The sequence below is a fragment of the Populus trichocarpa genome, chromosome 8 (assembly GCF_000002775.5).
Source record: "Populus trichocarpa isolate Nisqually-1 chromosome 8, P.trichocarpa_v4.1, whole genome shotgun sequence".
Classification (NCBI taxonomy): domain Eukaryota; kingdom Viridiplantae; phylum Streptophyta; class Magnoliopsida; order Malpighiales; family Salicaceae; genus Populus; species Populus trichocarpa.
Window position 1 is genome coordinate 2,383,598 of NC_037292.2, and position 17,150 is coordinate 2,400,747.

Sequence of the window (17,150 nt, forward strand, 5' to 3'; positions counted from 1 at the left end):
GAATTTTTAAATAATTTATTTTGATATCTTATTTCATCGATTAAACTTTTCTTAAGAAAGTCAAAAATATTAATATTAAATATATTAAAAAAAATGATTATTAAATTATTTTTTTCTATTGAATTGCATATAAAAAAATATACTAATACTATTAAAAAACCATATCAATAATTTAGCTTGGCGTCACCATCCATGAGAGAAAAACAAACATTACGACTGGCACCATGCTGACAAATTCACCACGTGGGCCTATATTACAATCCAGAAGCTAAGTATGGCCAGCGTCTGACATGAAAGAAGAAAAGAAAAGAAAAGGACAGAACGTGGGTAGTTGCAGTATGATTAAAAAAAAATTTAAAGCTAAAAAATAAAATAAAAATTAAAACACTGTTTAACCACAGTACCAAACAGTCTCCAAGCAGAATGAAACATGCGGCCAAGTTTGTCTCTACAGAAAGTTGACAAAACTGCCATCAGCTGCTGATCTGAAAACTAGAGGCCAAGACTCAGAACTTAAAAAGAAAAAATGCCAATTATTTCCTTAACGGCCTTCCCTCCTGCGTTCATGTCAATTCCATCAGAAAGAGAAGGCATCAGGAGAGTAGTTCAGGGGAAAGAACTTAATATTACTGAGAGTTCCTTTCTGCAGTCATTCATCAGCAATACTATAATCTTTTCAGGCATTGGTTCCTCGCTTGCTTTCTTGTACTCCGGCTTCAGTTCATATGATCCTTGATTAGTACCTTATGTAGACACAGAGGTCCTGAAGCATGTCTTTCACAAATTGCTACAGAAAGACAAAGTAACAATGAGACAGAGAAGGTGAGGATGAAATACTTCTAGACTAAAATTCAACAGAGATAATGACAAAATAGCAACAGGAAATCCAAAATCAAGCATTTCATATAGCCCAAAGAAGATCTTGGTGGCAGCTTGGCCGATTAAGTTTTTGAAATAGTCACAAAAAAATTTATTAGTCTGCTATTCAGAAAGGGGAGGGAAGAAGATAGTTACAAGATGATAAAGTCATCCTTAGTGTGACAATTCGTGGAATATATCTTGCCCAGGGCTGTTCAAAATGTTCAACAATAAAAAGAAGCACGCAAAGTCATAGTTTTTTTCAGAATTTTAGAACAAGCTCTGTATTGAGGATGAACAAAGCTTCAAATTCCCCTGTGTAGAGAAACATGGGTTAAAAAAAATAGAATTGCTAATCTGCAAGAAACAATATTATGTAAAATCTCAGAACACTAAGCAGTCGGAAGTTAGGCTTTGATGAGTTGGATAATTTCCTTTGAAATCCAAGGACAACGTGTAGAAAACCATATGATGAAAGGATGTACTCGTGTGGTAAACTAGCATGAAGCATGTGATCACGACCATTCTATGAAGAGATTGCTCATGCCCATTTGAACACTCAAGTTACAAAAAAAAGGCACATGCGCATTTGAAACTGTCAGTGGGAGATTTTTGCATTTCAACTAAAGGCTCAAAGAGCTTTTGCCAATTGTTGGAAGCAGGGTCAGGTATTTTTCATAGCTGAGCAGCTAGGAATTTAGGGAGTAATTTTACTTGCGACCCCAATAGAGGAAAAGCGAGAACAAAAGGAGGCATTTGCCATCTCTTGGCCAATCTCTGCATTCGAGCGAATCGCTTTCTCAGCCTCTCAGATTTGGAGTCTGCAATACGCTTCATATTATCATTGTGTTCAAGGATGAGTTCGTAACAGAAACCAACACAAGTAAAAGCCTGTAATGTTTAAACATGGTAACAGGTAAGCGTACTGTTGGAATTTCTTCAAATTACTTTGAGAAAATTAAATTAGAACACTTTCACCCTATGAAAACAAAGAGATAATCATGGCAACCCAACTTGTCTTATAAACACCCACATTTAGACAAATAGTGCTTATCAAGTCAAATATCCAAACAGAAGATATTCTGTGTTGATCTTAAGGTCATGTGTACCAAGACTTATCAAACTCATGATTGCATAGGTCATGAAATCCTATTGCACAAATAGGATGGGTATCTACAGAAACATATTAGCATACATTCTTCTAAAAGCAATATGTTATGATGCTTTCATAAAGCATCATTTGGTAATATGGCATGTACAATGACTCCAATATTGTAAATGTAACACATTACCCTATAAAGAGATTTGATCACTATAAATATATAGAAAACAAACACAACAGTGGTACTAAGACCCAAAAGGTAGCATAAACACAAATGCAGAAATCAAGTGGTCAAGAAACATACTCCGGGTTGGTCCGTCTCTAGGATCAGTTGTCTTATGTCCAATTGGTTGCTTTTCAAAAAGCTTAAACATAATCCCCTCCATTTCTCAACAGTCTCTTCTCGTCCTTTTCATATATGATGCCTTGATTGACAGTTTCCTCTTATCCAAGTACAAACACAATTAGACAGAATAATCCTTGTTATAAATATCTCTGATCTATTTAGTAATGGCAAAACAGAGAAGTGCCTCCACATAAAGCTAAGTGAAAAGCATTGATAAGTATGTTGATGGAGTTCACAGTCCAGCGAATCCAAAAATAATCATCCCTGGCATAGGCCTCGTATGATTCCCAGTGTCGTTGTCGATAACCTGAAATGGGAAATATAGCAAGGTCAAAGAGAATTGAACATCCATAAAAAGTGTGAAGAAAAGATGTTAGTATAAAGGATAACCTTTATTTGTCTACTATTGATCACGCCCTTTGCTTGTCCTTTCACGGCAGATTTTTCCATGGTTCTCAAGGTTTGCGCTATGAGGCCTTGTGTTGAATTTATTCGGTATTCTTCCCTCCACAGACAGCTTTCCCATAACTCAACGAAATTTCACCAACTTGTTCAGCTTCCCAGGTTCAATTGCCAAAACTGAAAATGTTATATGAGTTAGAACAAGAAACCATCATTTCTAACTTGCGGTCCCACAATTCCTGGAAAGGAAAATCTACAGGAATATTAAGTTCGAGAACAAGAGATTCAATTCTCGTTGGTAAAATTCATTAAACCCTTAGCAACACAATCCATAACATTACAGACAAGGAAAACCAAAATGACATGAACTGCAAAGGAATACTATATTCCATAAAAGAGTTATAATTCATGAAATACAGTAAGCAGAAGAAATTGTAAAATGTGCAAACCCAACAAAACAGAACAAGAACCAACACAAAATCACATGCATTCCCATAATGCTGCAGCACAATATCACCCTTAACCAAAACAACCCAAAACCACGCAAATTAGTCCCTGGAAACGACCATCACAAGATCCAGCCAGCAATGAGAAAAAACCACAAACTTGATTCAAAACAAAAAGAATTCGACAACCCCAAGAAGCCACGCAATAAATAAACCATCAAACCAAAAAAGAAAAAGAAATCGTGCAAGGAAAAAAACAAAGCCAGAAGACATAAACTTGAACGTATCTAAAAAAACAAACGAAAGAATTATATCTTTTTAACCACGGTAGCAGAGTTATCATCATCATTGCCTTTAAGACCTTTAAGAGGGTCGACGATGACTTTATCCACGGGGAGTGAAGAGGCATCACCATCACGACCCTCGTGTTCTTGGCTTCGTGGAGAACGAGAGACTATTGAAGGACATTTCATTAACCAGATTGATTTCTCTGCTTGCTTGCATTCAAAAACCCACCAAGAACAGGACCTCTCTTCTTCTGCCGCTTGCCTCGTCGTCCATGGCGCGAAAGACTAGAATGGGGCAATGGGGTTGCTCTCTGCCCTCTGGGAGTGAAAGAAACGGTTTTGAGATAATTTTTTGGTTTTCAATTATTTTTTTTAACAGCACGGGGGCAGTTTAATTCAGTGATAAGAAGGAGCCACGTAAGGCGTGGCCCAGCTGGAGTATTTGTGTTTGAATTGCGGAATCAAGATTATTACCACCTCGGAATTAACTCAACCTGGTTTAGCGAAGACGACAAGTCTTCAGCTTACCCTGGCGAGTACATATGTTGATTTTTAATTAAAAATATATTAAAATAATCTATTAAATATTTTTTTGCTATTCTTATATTAAAATTATAAAAAAAATCTAAGAATACATCAATATAATATGTTTTTATAAGAAAAGTAGTTTGAAAAATAAGTTAAACTGCACAAACACCGCCGATGCTGGACTGCTTGACAACTATAAAGCGGCTTGCAGGATTCACCAATTTTGCGAGGATGAAATAATTATACGTGGGGTTTTTCAAAAAATTCACTGGCAGTATACAAGGAGGTAAATGAAGTTATAACAGCGTCCCGTGTCATTAATTACAGTTGTGAGTCATCTTCAGTCTTGGTTAAAAAAAAATCAGAGAAATATGTTAAAGTTTTTTCTCTATACAGAAATATGTTAACAGCTCTCCATCACTGGAAGTTCCTCCTCGTTATTGTTTGTTTTTATATTTTAAAAATATTTTTAAAATAAATTAATTTTTTTTTGATGTTTTTATATTATTTTGATGCACTAATATTTTAAAAAAATTAAAATAAAAAAAAATATTTTAATATATTTATAAATAAAAAACACACATTTTATATTGAAGCTAGACTTAAATAATTCCCGGAGAATATGAACATGGCGGTTGATAAATTTGTTACCCGTAACAACAAATGGTTTCGTAGATATTATAATATTTTAATAACAAAATAGATGAAGTGGGCAGGAGCAAACAGGCTCGCAATCCTTAACAACAAAGCAAGGAACTTTTTTTTTTTTTTTTTAATAAGTTGTGGGCTTGCAGAATTCTTATCACGTTGGTTGCATGTTAGTCCTTATATCGTAAAAAATAGCAGGGACAAGACATAAGAAAATTACAAATTGAGGGATGAGAGAGTAGCTTTACGCATCTTTTAAAAGTAGATACGAGAAAAAGACCACCGGTGCTTATTAATGTTAGTTTTGGTCATTATTTTCCTGGTTATTTTTTTAACATAACCAAAAAAAATCAGTAAAATTGAACACCCATCTAATATCAAAATATTTTTTTATCACTGGTGATAGCATATGATGGGTTAACTTTTTTTATTATAAAAATCTTCTTAAATCAAATAGGAATGACGAACATACTAGATTCAAGATACTTGAACTTGACAGTCAGTGAAATTCAAAGTAAAATGGATCTGGTAAACATGCTAACTCAAGGCATCTAGACTTGATAGCTAGTCACGTCCATTATATTTGGACTTGGCAATCAGTTAAGTCCAATGTAACATGAGTCTGAAAACATGTTAAACTCAATGCACTTGGATTTGGCAGCGAGTCATGTTCATTGCACTTGAACTTCACAGTCAGACAAGTCCAAGATAATACGAGTTTGACGAACATGTCAGACTCATGGTAATTGGACTTGAAATTTAGTTAAGTTCAAGGTAATGTAGGTCTGACAAGCATGACATGGACAGTCAGTCAAGTATAAGGTAATGTGGATGTGACAAGCATGTCAAATCCAAATCGTTTAGACTTGACAATCAGCCAAGCCCAAAATAATATGGGCCTGACAAACATGTCAAACCTAAAATACTTGGACTTGGTAGTCAGTCAAGTCTAAAGTAACATGGATTTGAAAAACATGCCAAACCCAAAAAACTCAGACATTATCAATTTTTAAGGCTTTATGTTTGATCCTAAACAATCCTCTATAATACAAGTGTTAAAGACATAAGAAATTGTTATGCCTTTCCATCTAAAATAATTTTTCATATCGAGGTAATGATTCTCTAATGCTTATAAGTGCATACAAGGTCTCTTAAGAGACAAACCTTACTTATTATCTCATTAATGACGTGTAAGAGATAATTTAATTCCCATTAAAGTAGAGGAATTTCAAGCTCTTTCTTCTTATGAAAATAACAAGGTTTAAAGGGTATAAATACCCCATAAACTATCTAGGTAAAATGTTTAAAACTTTTTATTTCTCAATATAAAAATATTTAGATTTCTGAGCATCAATAAAATTAAAGCTCAAGAATAAACATCTTTGTTCATGAAATTTAAGACTCTTTTAAGTTATTTAATATATTTTTCATAAATATACTAACTTTATTATCGAAGGAGAGTCTTTAAACCCCTCGATTGCGACTATTTTTACAAGTATTTAAAATTTTTATTGTAAACCTAAAGCTCCTTAGATTAAAGAGAAGAGGTTTACGTATTAAACATTGATTAACCACTATCCTAAATACTAAATATTTATTTATATTAGATTTTAGGACATCATCACAACATTAATATGTAGAAAATAAAATGACAACACAACTTAGAAGTATCATATTGAAAGGAAATAAAGTTTAATGAGCAAAATAAAAAGAAGTTAAAATTAAAGGGATCTAGAAGGAAAATCCACCAAACGAACAACGCTATAAACGGTGAATAACGAGCCGATATAAAGGAGCAGCACAGTGAGCTGTTAATCCTTGTTTAATGTTACTGTTAATTATTATAAAATATAAAATGAAAACGCTGGAAATTAAATTTACAATCGAAGACTGGAGAGCCGTGAGAGGACAAATGAAAAAGGTATCTCACCTAATAATAAATTTACAGCGGCAGTTGAGCCATGAGTCAATGCAAACCGATAGTACAATATTTGGCTGCCACGCCGAAAAGACACTGCCAACGTCAGCAGAATCCACGAAAATGTTTTTTTAATTTTTCTCGTACTCACTCGCGAAAACTCACAAATCCCCGCGAGCTGTCGCGCAGTCATTTGCGAAAATTTTTTGAACAGGTCACATACCTCCACGCCACCCCCGCTCGCTACTCCTGCACGCAGCAAATCCCATCCCGGACTTGTACACAAACTCCAAAACATGATATTTATAACCGTTTCAAATCCGCTCTTCTTGTATCTAACAACCACCTGAACCATTTGTCACTGCAAATTGAAGACCAATCTCCTTCCTCTCCCTCTCTGTAAACAGTTCAAAGTCATCACCCTTTACCGATTACTAGACTAGAAACCCTAGCTTAGTATAATCAGTGCCAAGTTCCCTGTTCCTTTCAATTTCTAGTCAAGGTAAGTCAATTTGTTTTAACTATGCCTTTTTTTTAGTGATTTCATGGTTCGGGGGCTGAATTATGTGGTTTTGTTGTTGTTTTTAATAGTTTTTTGTGCTAATGGAGATGGATTCGATGGCTAGCTGCAAGGTAACTAGTAATTTACTAGTTTAGTATGATCATCACTGTGTTTGCTTTTGTTTTTAGCTTGGATTAAGTGTGGTTTGTTTGAATGTTAATTCTGAGCTGACAAATATTTGTGATGGAAATGAATTTTATTTTGTTATTTTATACATGCGTGTGTGTATGTGTATGTGTGAATGTATGCACGCATGTAAGTGTGTTAATGATGTTTATATGCTTAACTTGTAGGAAAAGTTGGCATATTTTAGAATTAAAGAGCTTAAGGATATTTTATCTCTGTTGGGTCTTTCAAAGCAAGGGAAGAAGCAGGTATTCTGCCTTTCTCTGGTCATTTTTTTTTTTGCCTTTATTCTGTAACTGTTTGTGCAAAGATTTGCAGGTTTTTTATTCTATGAAAATTTTATTTTATCTCTTACTTGTTGGCTCAATAATTATGCATGGTCTCTTTTTTTTCCTGCATTTTTAATCACGATTGTTTTCTCTGGTATTTATTTTTCTTTTTGTGCAGGATCTAATGGACAGAGTTATAGGTTTGCTCTCGGACGATGAAAGTGAGTTACCATAGAATTTTGTTGTCTTCAATAGAATGTTATTGTTCAACTTTGGTACTGATAGTCAAGACCGGTGTCCATCAACAGGGGAATCAGCCTGTAGGTTTTGTCTATTTTGTTCTCCAGATGTGTTTTTTGTGCCTTTGTAGGAAATTGAATAATCCCTTCTATTGTCAAGAATTGGTTCTCTCTTGTTTAGAATCAAAGTCATAACTCTTTGTTTACATGCCTTGACAGAGTTTAACTCAACTTGATAAATGTTGCTATATATGGGTGAAAACTTTGTGCAGTTTGCTCTGCTCGCCGCTTAGCAAGGAAAAAGCAGATTGGAAAGGAAGCTGTAGTGAAAATAATTGATGATGCTTACAGGTGCTTTTTTCTATTTTCATGTCATGTTCATGAAATCCTGACAGTTGTTCTGTAGCGTGTCTTCGAAAACTATATTTTACCCGTCTACTTACTGGAAAATAGTATTGTTTCCCCTTATTTTTTGTTCACATGTTGTGTGTTAAACCAATTATTTTACCCAGAAAAATGCAGATAATGGATGCATCAGATTTAGCAGCCAAGGCTCCAAGTGGCTTAGATATTACGAGTGTCACAGAAGAAGTTGAAGATTTCATTACTCCGGGGAAGACGATTCGTTGTCCTTGTGGAAGTTCGCTGCCTACCGAGTTCATGATACAGGTCAGGTCAAACATGGTGGTCATATTCTATTCTGGGTTGGATGAACTGTGGAAGAACTCTGTAGTCATACTTCATTTTAGATTTAGTTCTTTGTTATTATCTTTGAGCTTTAGCAGGAAGAGAAAGTAACTCTGAAGTTGAATGTCTTACACTTAACCTTAGGATCGGAGCATTTGCAATGCCTGATTATTTTATTACTGCTTCCCTTGTAAAAATGTGGAGTCTTGTTTCGAATTCTCACCGAGGCCTTTTCTATTTGCAGTGTATAGATTCAAAATGTCAAGTACAGCAACATATTAGTTGTGTCATTTTTACAGAGATCCCTATGGAGAGTGAACATCCACCTGTATTTTACTGTGAAACATGTCGAATTGAACGAGCAGATCCGTATGTATTTTATAACTATCATTTTGTACAGTCATATATGTATATTCCGAAGGAATCATGTCTAATTAGTCCGTTAGTTACGGGCTTCATCATTTTTTCCTCTTATGCATGCTTAGTGTCTTCAAATATGTATGTACATGTAAATGACTTTGGGTCCACAGTGGGTGTTCTACCCTATATTTGTGTATCATAAGATCATGATTGTTCTGTATATTGATGTGACTTTGAACTTGTTATATTTAATTATTGCTTTCTACGTTTCTAAACTAAATAGTAGTACTGAGATAGAATGTGAAGTGAATATACTCTTTATTTTCACCTAGCAAAAAGTGTCTCCATTTTCACAGAACAAAATGGTATAATAAAACCAAAAAGGTATGCAAACTATTATTTCAGGCATGTGTGCCTTTGCATATATTATCAGCTTTAAGCCAAGTGTTTGGATGTCACAAGACCGAGATTTGTTCAGGTGCTGTTTTCACTCGTGACATGATAATTTTCCATGAGAAATTCCTCGTGGACCACTGATCTTCTTTTTGTGGGTCTTTGCATGTTCCACATGCATGTTTAGTTTCATATAAATGTATATCTACAGAGGCACATTCACATACATGTATGAATCTACTTATAAGTGATATAACCAAAAATGAGTAATGATTTGTGTGTTTTATGGCTGCTTTTTATTCGAGGATTTTAAAGAACTTCAACTTTAGAAGTGAGTCTAAACATCTGATACAAATATTTAGCAGTGGTGACTATAAAGAAAGAACATACTTTGAGTTGGTCAGAATGCCCAACAAACTCCATTTTAATATTGTGCATTTCAGATTTAGTGTGAATGATTGTATTGGATATGCCAATGGACCTTGTTACTTTATATTAGTTTTTGGTTGTAGAATTGAGTTTGCTCAGTAGAGAAAATTAGAATGCAGCTAGTTTATATGCTTATTGAATCAGTGTTGACTGAAGTTCACCCGTCATGTTACCTCTTTCCAGCAATTGATGAAGTGGATCCTCATTTTATTGTTTGTTTGGCCATACTGATTCCTTTGTAAGAATTGATGCATGACCATTATCCGTAGGTGCTATGGATTAATGTTGATGATTCATGTTTGTTTCCAACCTTTTACATTCGTTTTCTTTAGATATGATTTGCAAACAAAGGGTACTACTATTTAACATTTTCCTGTGGACAGGTTCTGGGTTACTGTGGCACATTTATTATTTCCTGTGAAGTTACCGAGTTCAAATATTTCAATAGATGGGTGAGTTCCCTCCCTCTTTCCCTCTCCCTCAACAACTTTAGAATAAAGTGCTGCAACTATGGAGAGGGATTGGTAATGGGGGAAAATTATGTTATCCAATCACTAATCAAAGAAACATTAGAGGGAAAATAATAGGAAGTTCACTTAAGCCTAGCACTTTACAAAAAATAATGAGCCATGGAATTGATTTTATTAGCATTATCACTATAATTTTGCAATGCTGTTTTTTTGGTCATGGCTTTTTTTTTTTCACATGCCATTTTTACCTCCCTTGTTTTCTCAGTTTATTCGTTCATGTGTTTTTGCAATCTATTATATTCTGATCTTTTTCAATGTTCTTCAGTAATAACACATTGCAGAATGTGGAAACAACATTTCAGTTGACAAGATCAGATCAACACCTACTAAAGAATTGTGAATATGACGCTCAGGTTGGTTTTTTTTGAATGGTGTATTGATTTCAGAATGTTCACTATTGAAAAAAAAGGGGTCGTGCGTCCAGAGTTCTTTGCATACAGATAAATTTACACTCTGAAGCTATTTTCATGTAGGCTTGGTGCATGCTTCTCAACGATAAAGTTTTGTTTAGGATGCAGTGGCCACTTTATGCAGATTTACAGGTTAATGGTATGCAAACTTGATCCTTTTCCATTATGCATTAATTGGCACACCAGCACTTCATGACCTTTCTCAGGTGTTATAGAATCATCAGTATGAGCTGAACAGTTTCTTTTGTTACACTAATTTATGCGGGTGAAACTTTGGTTAAGCATCAGGGCTGTCCTCAAGGCTGGCTTATAATGTTTAATAACTGAATAATGGCTAGGCTTTCCTTGGCCATGAAGTGGGCGAATTGCATGGTGCTGTTGCAACCCATGAGGGTTCTCTCTTGGATAGAATCCTTAGACTAACAAGTGTTATATCATAAACAATAACTGATAAACGTGGATGCATTACATAAGGAACTTATTATCGTGATAGGGTTTATCAGGCACAGCACCTTGGCTCAAACAAATAATTTTGGTTAGGTTAAGGTCATAAGGTGGCTAGTGAATGATTATGCATTTATTTAACAGAGAAGATTTAGTACCTTTCACAATAACTTGGTCTGCTAAGCTTGCTGCCTAAGGAACCCTTCAAAGGGTCTGATATTCTCTATGCAAAAGAGGCCAAATAGGTGTTTTGGGAATGTTTGCTGAGTATGCCCATTGCTCGGACTCAAGCGAGTGGGTTTATTTTGTATTAATCTGCTGGCTGACAAGCCTATAGAGTTGATATCCAGAAGTCTTATGTCTAGGATTTTTTTTTTGCCCTTCTTTCAAACAGCACGCAAAATCCCAGTTGACAATTCTACATTCTTTAAATGCAGGTATGCCTGTGAAAACGCTTAATAGACCGGGATCACAATCTCTGGGTGCCAGTGGCCGTGATGATGGTGCCCTAGTGAGTCTGTTCCCTCTTCTCTTTTCATAAGATGATTTTAAGTGTTAATATCCTACTCAGCATTATTTGTGTCCTTTTTCTAATGTATCTTTGTATTTGATTAGATACAGTGCTTGAGTTAAATTCTTGCATTCATTCATTACATGCATAATTGAACTTAACATTGGTGCTCCTGATATCAGATCAAATCATGCATTGGAGAGGGAATCAATAGAGTTTCTTTATCTGGATGTGATTCTCGTGCTTTCTGCTTTGGCATTAGACTCGTAAAGCGACAAACAGTTGAACAGGTATTCCCACCTTTCTTTCATATGATTTTCTTGTTGGGACAAATGAATTTCTCATCTCTTTGATCGTTATGTCCATTAGAATCAATTTTGTTGGAACATTATATTACTGCCAGCTCTGTTTGCCTGCAAACAAAGTAAAGCAAACCGGTGGCTTCTTAATAAAAATGGTCTCCCTTGAGCTTCTTAATTTTGTTTTGTATATATTTGTTTGCACTCATCTGCTCTTCCTCTCACTCTTAGATCCATTGAAACACTGTGTTCTGAGTTATATGTCACTAAATGATTTTCCTCTACTGGCCAATTTACTACCAAAGGTTCTCAACCTGATTCCTAAAGATGGTGAGCCTTTTGAAGATGCACTTGCTCGTGTTTGTCGTTGCATTGGTGGTGGGATGGGTGCCTCAAACGAAGATAGTGATAGCGATCTGGAGGTGATTGCAGAAGCAATTATAGTTAATCTCCGCTGTCCTGTGAGTAAAGACTTGTCTTTTCTGTATTTCTGTTCCTCGATGTATTTAGCACATGCCATGAAGTTTCATTTGGCCATGATATGGATAATTTTTGTGATTATTTGCAAAAGATTCATTTGTCTTTTGATCTAGCATAATTCCAAGGGTGGGTATCTGGTGCATTCTTTGTGCATGATGTTTGTGTTTTGGTAGGATAACAATTGTTTATAAGAAGTCCTAATATCTTTTTCTGTCTTATCCATTGTTAACATGTCATTATAGTTTGTAACTATGGCACACAAAATTGGTTCAATGAGAAGACCATTTCTATTAAAATTGTTGATTGAGAATAACATACATTTCATTTTACATTTTTTTCTTGTGGTTTGGGGTCCATCAGTATTTTTTTTTTACTGAACTTGTCTATATGGTAGATGAGTGGCTCTAGAATGAAGATTGCTGGCAGATTTAAACCTTGTGTTCACATGGGCTGTTTTGATCTTGAAACTTTTGTGAAACTAAATCAACGCTCGCGCAAGGCAAGTGATCTATCATACATGCATTATGATTTGTGCTTTGTATTTAATTCACGAGTTTATACATCTAAGTAAGAGGTGTTCTGCAATTGCAGTGGCAGTGTCCCATTTGTCTTAAGAACTACTCCTTGGAGGATATTGTCATTGATCCTTACTTCAACCGCATTACGACAATGGTAGTTCCTACACTTAATATCTTAAATTTTTTTGCACTAGTTAAATCACCATCAAAAGATTAACAAGAGCAATTGTATGTATGCTTATTGGTATAGATGGGTCATTGTGAAGAAGACATAACTGATATTGAGGTGAAACCTGATGGTTCCTGGACTGCAAAGACCAAAGTTGAGATTGGTGATCTTGGGCAATGGCATTTTCCCGATGGTTCTCTTTGTGCTTTTATGGATGAAGTTACTTCCTGTTATGAAATCTCAAGGCAGATTGAGAAGGGAGATGGCTTGAAAGCACATGGTAGTCCTGAAATCGGAATTAAGAGTAATTTCGGTGGAATGATGCAAGGAAGAAAACATCAGCTTGCTTTTTGTTCCTCGAAGAATCAAATTGAGGGAAATTTTGTGAATCAAGGGCAAAGGACAAAAACAATGAGCAGTAGCATCACTGGAAGTAGCAAATACGAAGAGGACCCAAGTATAAACCAGGATTACAGTGGGCATGTTGAAATATCTCCCAGTAATGTCAATGAGATCAACTCTATTTGTCATTATTTTGACCCAACACTTGCAATAAACAATGGTAGTTTTGTGCCATCAAGGAATGCTGACATCATTGTTCTTAGCGATTCTGATGAAGAGAATGTCAATTTAGTTCCTCCTGAAACCGTCTATGATACTTGCCCAGTAGATGGGAGTTGTTCTTCATTGGTTGCCAATCCTGGAATAGCAGACTCATACTTGGAAGATCTAGCACTTGATGCAGGTGCTGATTCTTGTTTTGATCTCTTCGATACAGGTGTGAATGATGTTGGGATGTCCAGCTGGTCCTTTTCTTCTGGTATTCAAGCTGGTGCCCATTTCCAACTATTTAATACGGACTCAGATGTATCAGATGCTTTTATTGATCTGGAGCATTCTTCCATCAGTTGTGCTGCTCCAATGAATGGTAGCACATTGGCATCAACGCCAACTATAACTTCTGGCGGTGAAGTCCCAGATTCTTTGGCCTGTGTTGCCAATGTTGATATGGATGTTGGCTTGGTTGATAATCCAATGAGATTTGTTAGTGAGGACCCCTCATTACAAACATTTCTCCCAACTCAACCTGTGCAGCCTGACTTGGTAATCCAGCCTCCTGTATCTAATCCTGTCCCTACTGAGGATTGGATTTCCCTTAGGCTTGGCAGCACCAATGAGAGTTTTGGCAGTCACACCATGGATCGACCGCACCGTGCTGCCAGAGATGGGGTAGATTTGAGAAACCAGTTAGGATTAAATCAAGGTGCTTGATTGATATTCTTACTTTGTTTTAAGCAATATTTTAGACTAGATGGTAATGCCATTGCTTTATATTCCAACTGATTAAAATCCCTGTTAAATTTCCAACATCTCAGAATTTCTATAATTTTCTCTTTTACAAGTTTGTTTCAAAGATGTTTCTTAGAGGGCGAGATGATTATGGGATCAAGAAAATCTTATCTTTGATTTCTTTAGGGTCCCGAATTGGTATCTATGCCAATTTGTTAAATCATAATTGAATGTGACAATTGAAAAGTCCTCACATGGGGATTCTCATCGTTTTTTTTTTTTTTTTTTTTTTTGCCAATGATATTGTTAACATATTTTAAGTAAGATCAGGTCATGGGATCTCATGTGGTGCCATATCTGCAATCAAGCTCGTTCTTGAAGTTTCATGAGTGATCATTAACTAGACTTTTAAAACCAGTTACTAATCTGTGAACTTGATCACTTTCCCCTCTTGTAGATGCATTTTGGTCTAAATCAGGATTATGGCAGCAATTGTGTCAACTTGTGCATGCTATATAATTTTGTGAGCTATAATGTAGATGCTTTTGTTTTGTGGTTGTGTGCATGCTCACACACTCATGTATGTTAGATTATTAATCATTTCTGGTTTATGGTAAGGTGTTAACTTTGGGGCCTTTGCAGCTACTTCAGTTGCAGCTCTAAATGATGAAGCTAGGTCTAATGGGAAATATAACAAGAAAATTTCAGATGGCCCTTTCTCATTTCCTCGCCAGCCACGGTCGGTGAGACAACGTGTTTATTCTCAATAGATGTTGACCAACAAGAAGGGCTTGGACTTTGTTTGATTCATCTGGAAGGCTAATAGCTGCCAACACGATTCTCCTTATTCGTGTCATTTAGTCTTTTTTCTAGAGAAGGAAGCAAGTCATTTTTTTCTAGCGTGTGCATGTGAAGCCTATTGGATTGACACTGACGTGCCACGTGATTTTACGGCAGTAACGGATCTGCTTTATTTAATGGTGAGTGTCAATCATATATTTACCATTTTAAATATCGATGTCGACTGATGCATCATGACTTTTAGCTTCTATATTTTATACGCACATGCCTCTGCGTATGTTAATATGTGAACACGTGTGGTGTGTACGTGGTATAAGCTTAATATTGGGTCAAAGTATTATACTTCAAGATCTGTAATGCTAGGTAAAAGATTTTACAATAGAATGGCTAATATAGCCAAAGAAAAATTGATTATGAGAATTTTGAAATGAAGTGTGCTTCCATTTATTTATTGTTCTTTTACTAGAATTTCTGGCTTTTCATGTTATCTTTCAGCTGGAGTCCTCTGATGATAACCTTGTCTAAAGATGAATAGAATATTGACATTTTGAGAAAATGACTGAAGCTCGAGGCACGTCATAGTTACGCTTCTGACAACCAGCAATAGTTGTGAAATTGTATTGAATAAGAAACCTTCATGTGATGGGATTGAATCTGTTGCTAGTGCTAACAGAATAGTTTGGATGCTTATTAATGTGCCTACTGTCTTTGATAGACTTGTAAAAAAAAGAAGTTTATACAGAGCATCTAATGCTATCCGTCCCCTGCCCCCCTTCTCTCTCTGCTTTTAGGTACCCTATTTTGATCCATTATTCGATCTTGGCGTCGAAGATTTGTCAGGTCAGACACTATCTTGTCTTTGTGAGTTCTTTAACTGCTATTATCAGTCTGAAAAAGGGAATGAAAATTGCATGTCTCTCAGTGTTTGTTAATCCTAGACATTATTGGCAGCCTTCTTTGACAGAAAAAGTAAAACAATAAATCTGCTCTCTTTCAGGGAGTTACAGACAGCTGGAGAAATTTGCTTATATTCTCTGTTTGTGGCTACCAGTGAAGCCATGGGATAAGACAGGATGATGAGTGCTGAGGGGAAAATATTTATTGCTTTACCATGTTGATAGGGTGAAAAAATGGGATAGAAGTTGTGCAGCAAAAAACTTACATTGATCTCCAGATGAATGTGGAAGGAGATGAATAACCAACAGAAAGTGAGGCAGATTGCCCTTCATTGCTTGAATTGGTTAAATTTGATTTCCATATTTGGGAACTGCGACGTTGTAACACTGGAAGGCATGCAATATGATTCCAGGTTATCACTGAACCCAACAGCAAGCAAGCAGACTGCATTGAACAGTGAAAGAGGCCGGTTCATTGCATGGCTAGCAGGTGTGTTTTTTTGAAAAGTCAGTTGTAGGCTTGTATGGGATTTTGTCGGAGGAAGCGAGTGGCCCTTAATATGATTTGTGGGAATTTTGTTCTAACATCTTTCCTTGGGGCTGCATTGATTAGTGAATTTTGCCGTCATGGATATTTATCAGATCATCAAATTTAAATTGTTTGTTTGATAAAAAATGCAGACAAGTTGGGCATTCAGATGATAATTTCTCTGGTAGTTTTGAGGTTGAGCACGGAGAGATGGCAAGAGGGGTTTAACACCAGCCGTGTGCCTTGCAAAAAGAAACACACACACACACACACACAGATATATATATATATATATATATATATATATATATATATATATATATATTTTTTTTTTTGGTAGGTTCAAGGTGGTGAATTATGCAACGTCCATGATTCAGCTATTTTCTTCATCATATGACGATGCTTGTGAAATGAACATTGGCGCAGATGGAGATTATGAAATGCTATAGGCTGAACAATGACATGTAGAGCTGGAGTGTTCTTCTAACCTCCTCTTAAATAGCTGAATTTTGGGCAAGATAAAATTGTAACGCATCTTCTCGAAGCCACCAGTTTTAGATACCATCTAGGTTGGTTTGTGTTATTTTTTGGGATGTTCTTTCTGTGTTTGATTGTTGCGATGGCATGCCTATGTGCTGCAGAACAATCTTTGTAGCTGTAGATACGATTTCGA

General features: G+C 35.9%; 1 protein-coding gene and 1 long non-coding RNA gene across 10 annotated transcripts; one reads left to right on the top strand and one right to left on the bottom strand.

Moving 5' to 3' along the window:
* Nucleotides 1-193: 193 nt before the first annotated feature.
* LOC7479893 (uncharacterized) lies at nucleotides 194-3,821 on the bottom strand. 4 transcript variants are annotated; one of them, XR_002983291.2, is made up of 4 exons: nucleotides 2,697-3,821; nucleotides 2,265-2,613; nucleotides 1,015-1,749; nucleotides 194-787 (listed from the first exon to the last, which is right to left on the bottom strand). It is a non-coding gene; the product is annotated as an uncharacterized LOC7479893 (long non-coding RNA). The 4 variants fall into 4 exon arrangements; XR_002983290.2 differs by having other exon boundaries at nucleotides 194-1,749; nucleotides 2,697-2,885; nucleotides 3,516-3,815; XR_002983288.2 differs by having other exon boundaries at nucleotides 194-1,749; nucleotides 2,697-3,815.
* Nucleotides 3,822-6,844: 3,023 nt separating this feature from the next.
* Nucleotides 6,845-16,653, top strand: LOC7479894 (E3 SUMO-protein ligase SIZ1). Of its 6 annotated transcripts, none has more exons than XM_024607499.2 (19): nucleotides 6,845-7,037; nucleotides 7,127-7,168; nucleotides 7,391-7,471; nucleotides 7,671-7,713; nucleotides 8,004-8,082; nucleotides 8,244-8,400; nucleotides 8,663-8,787; nucleotides 9,984-10,052; nucleotides 10,396-10,483; nucleotides 10,604-10,679; nucleotides 11,422-11,495; nucleotides 11,678-11,785; nucleotides 12,100-12,255; nucleotides 12,669-12,773; nucleotides 12,866-12,946; nucleotides 13,043-14,225; nucleotides 14,870-15,231; nucleotides 15,844-15,892; nucleotides 16,050-16,653. In XM_024607499.2, the coding sequence occupies exons 2-17, from the start codon at nucleotides 7,139-7,141 to the stop codon at nucleotides 15,019-15,021; spliced, it is 2,607 nt and encodes an 868-aa protein (XP_024463267.1). In that variant the 5' UTR covers nucleotides 6,845-7,037; nucleotides 7,127-7,138; the 3' UTR covers nucleotides 15,022-15,231; nucleotides 15,844-15,892; nucleotides 16,050-16,653. The 6 variants fall into 6 exon arrangements, with proteins under 6 accessions (XP_024463267.1, XP_024463268.1, XP_024463271.1 ...); XM_024607501.2 differs by having other exon boundaries at nucleotides 6,849-7,037; nucleotides 14,894-15,231; XM_024607500.2 differs by lacking the exons at nucleotides 15,844-15,892; nucleotides 16,050-16,653 and adding an exon at nucleotides 15,548-15,834.
* Nucleotides 16,654-17,150: the final 497 nt, after the last annotated feature.

Coding starts and splice junctions, on each gene's coding strand:
- LOC7479894 (XM_024607499.2), top strand. CDS start 7,139: ATGGAGATGGATTCGATGGCTAGCTGCAAG. Junction 7,472..7,670: donor CAAAGCAAGGGAAGAAGCAG/GTATTCTGCCTT, acceptor CTTTTTGTGCAG/GATCTAATGGACAGAGTTAT. Junction 12,256..12,668: donor TAGTTAATCTCCGCTGTCCT/GTGAGTAAAGAC, acceptor TCTATATGGTAG/ATGAGTGGCTCTAGAATGAA.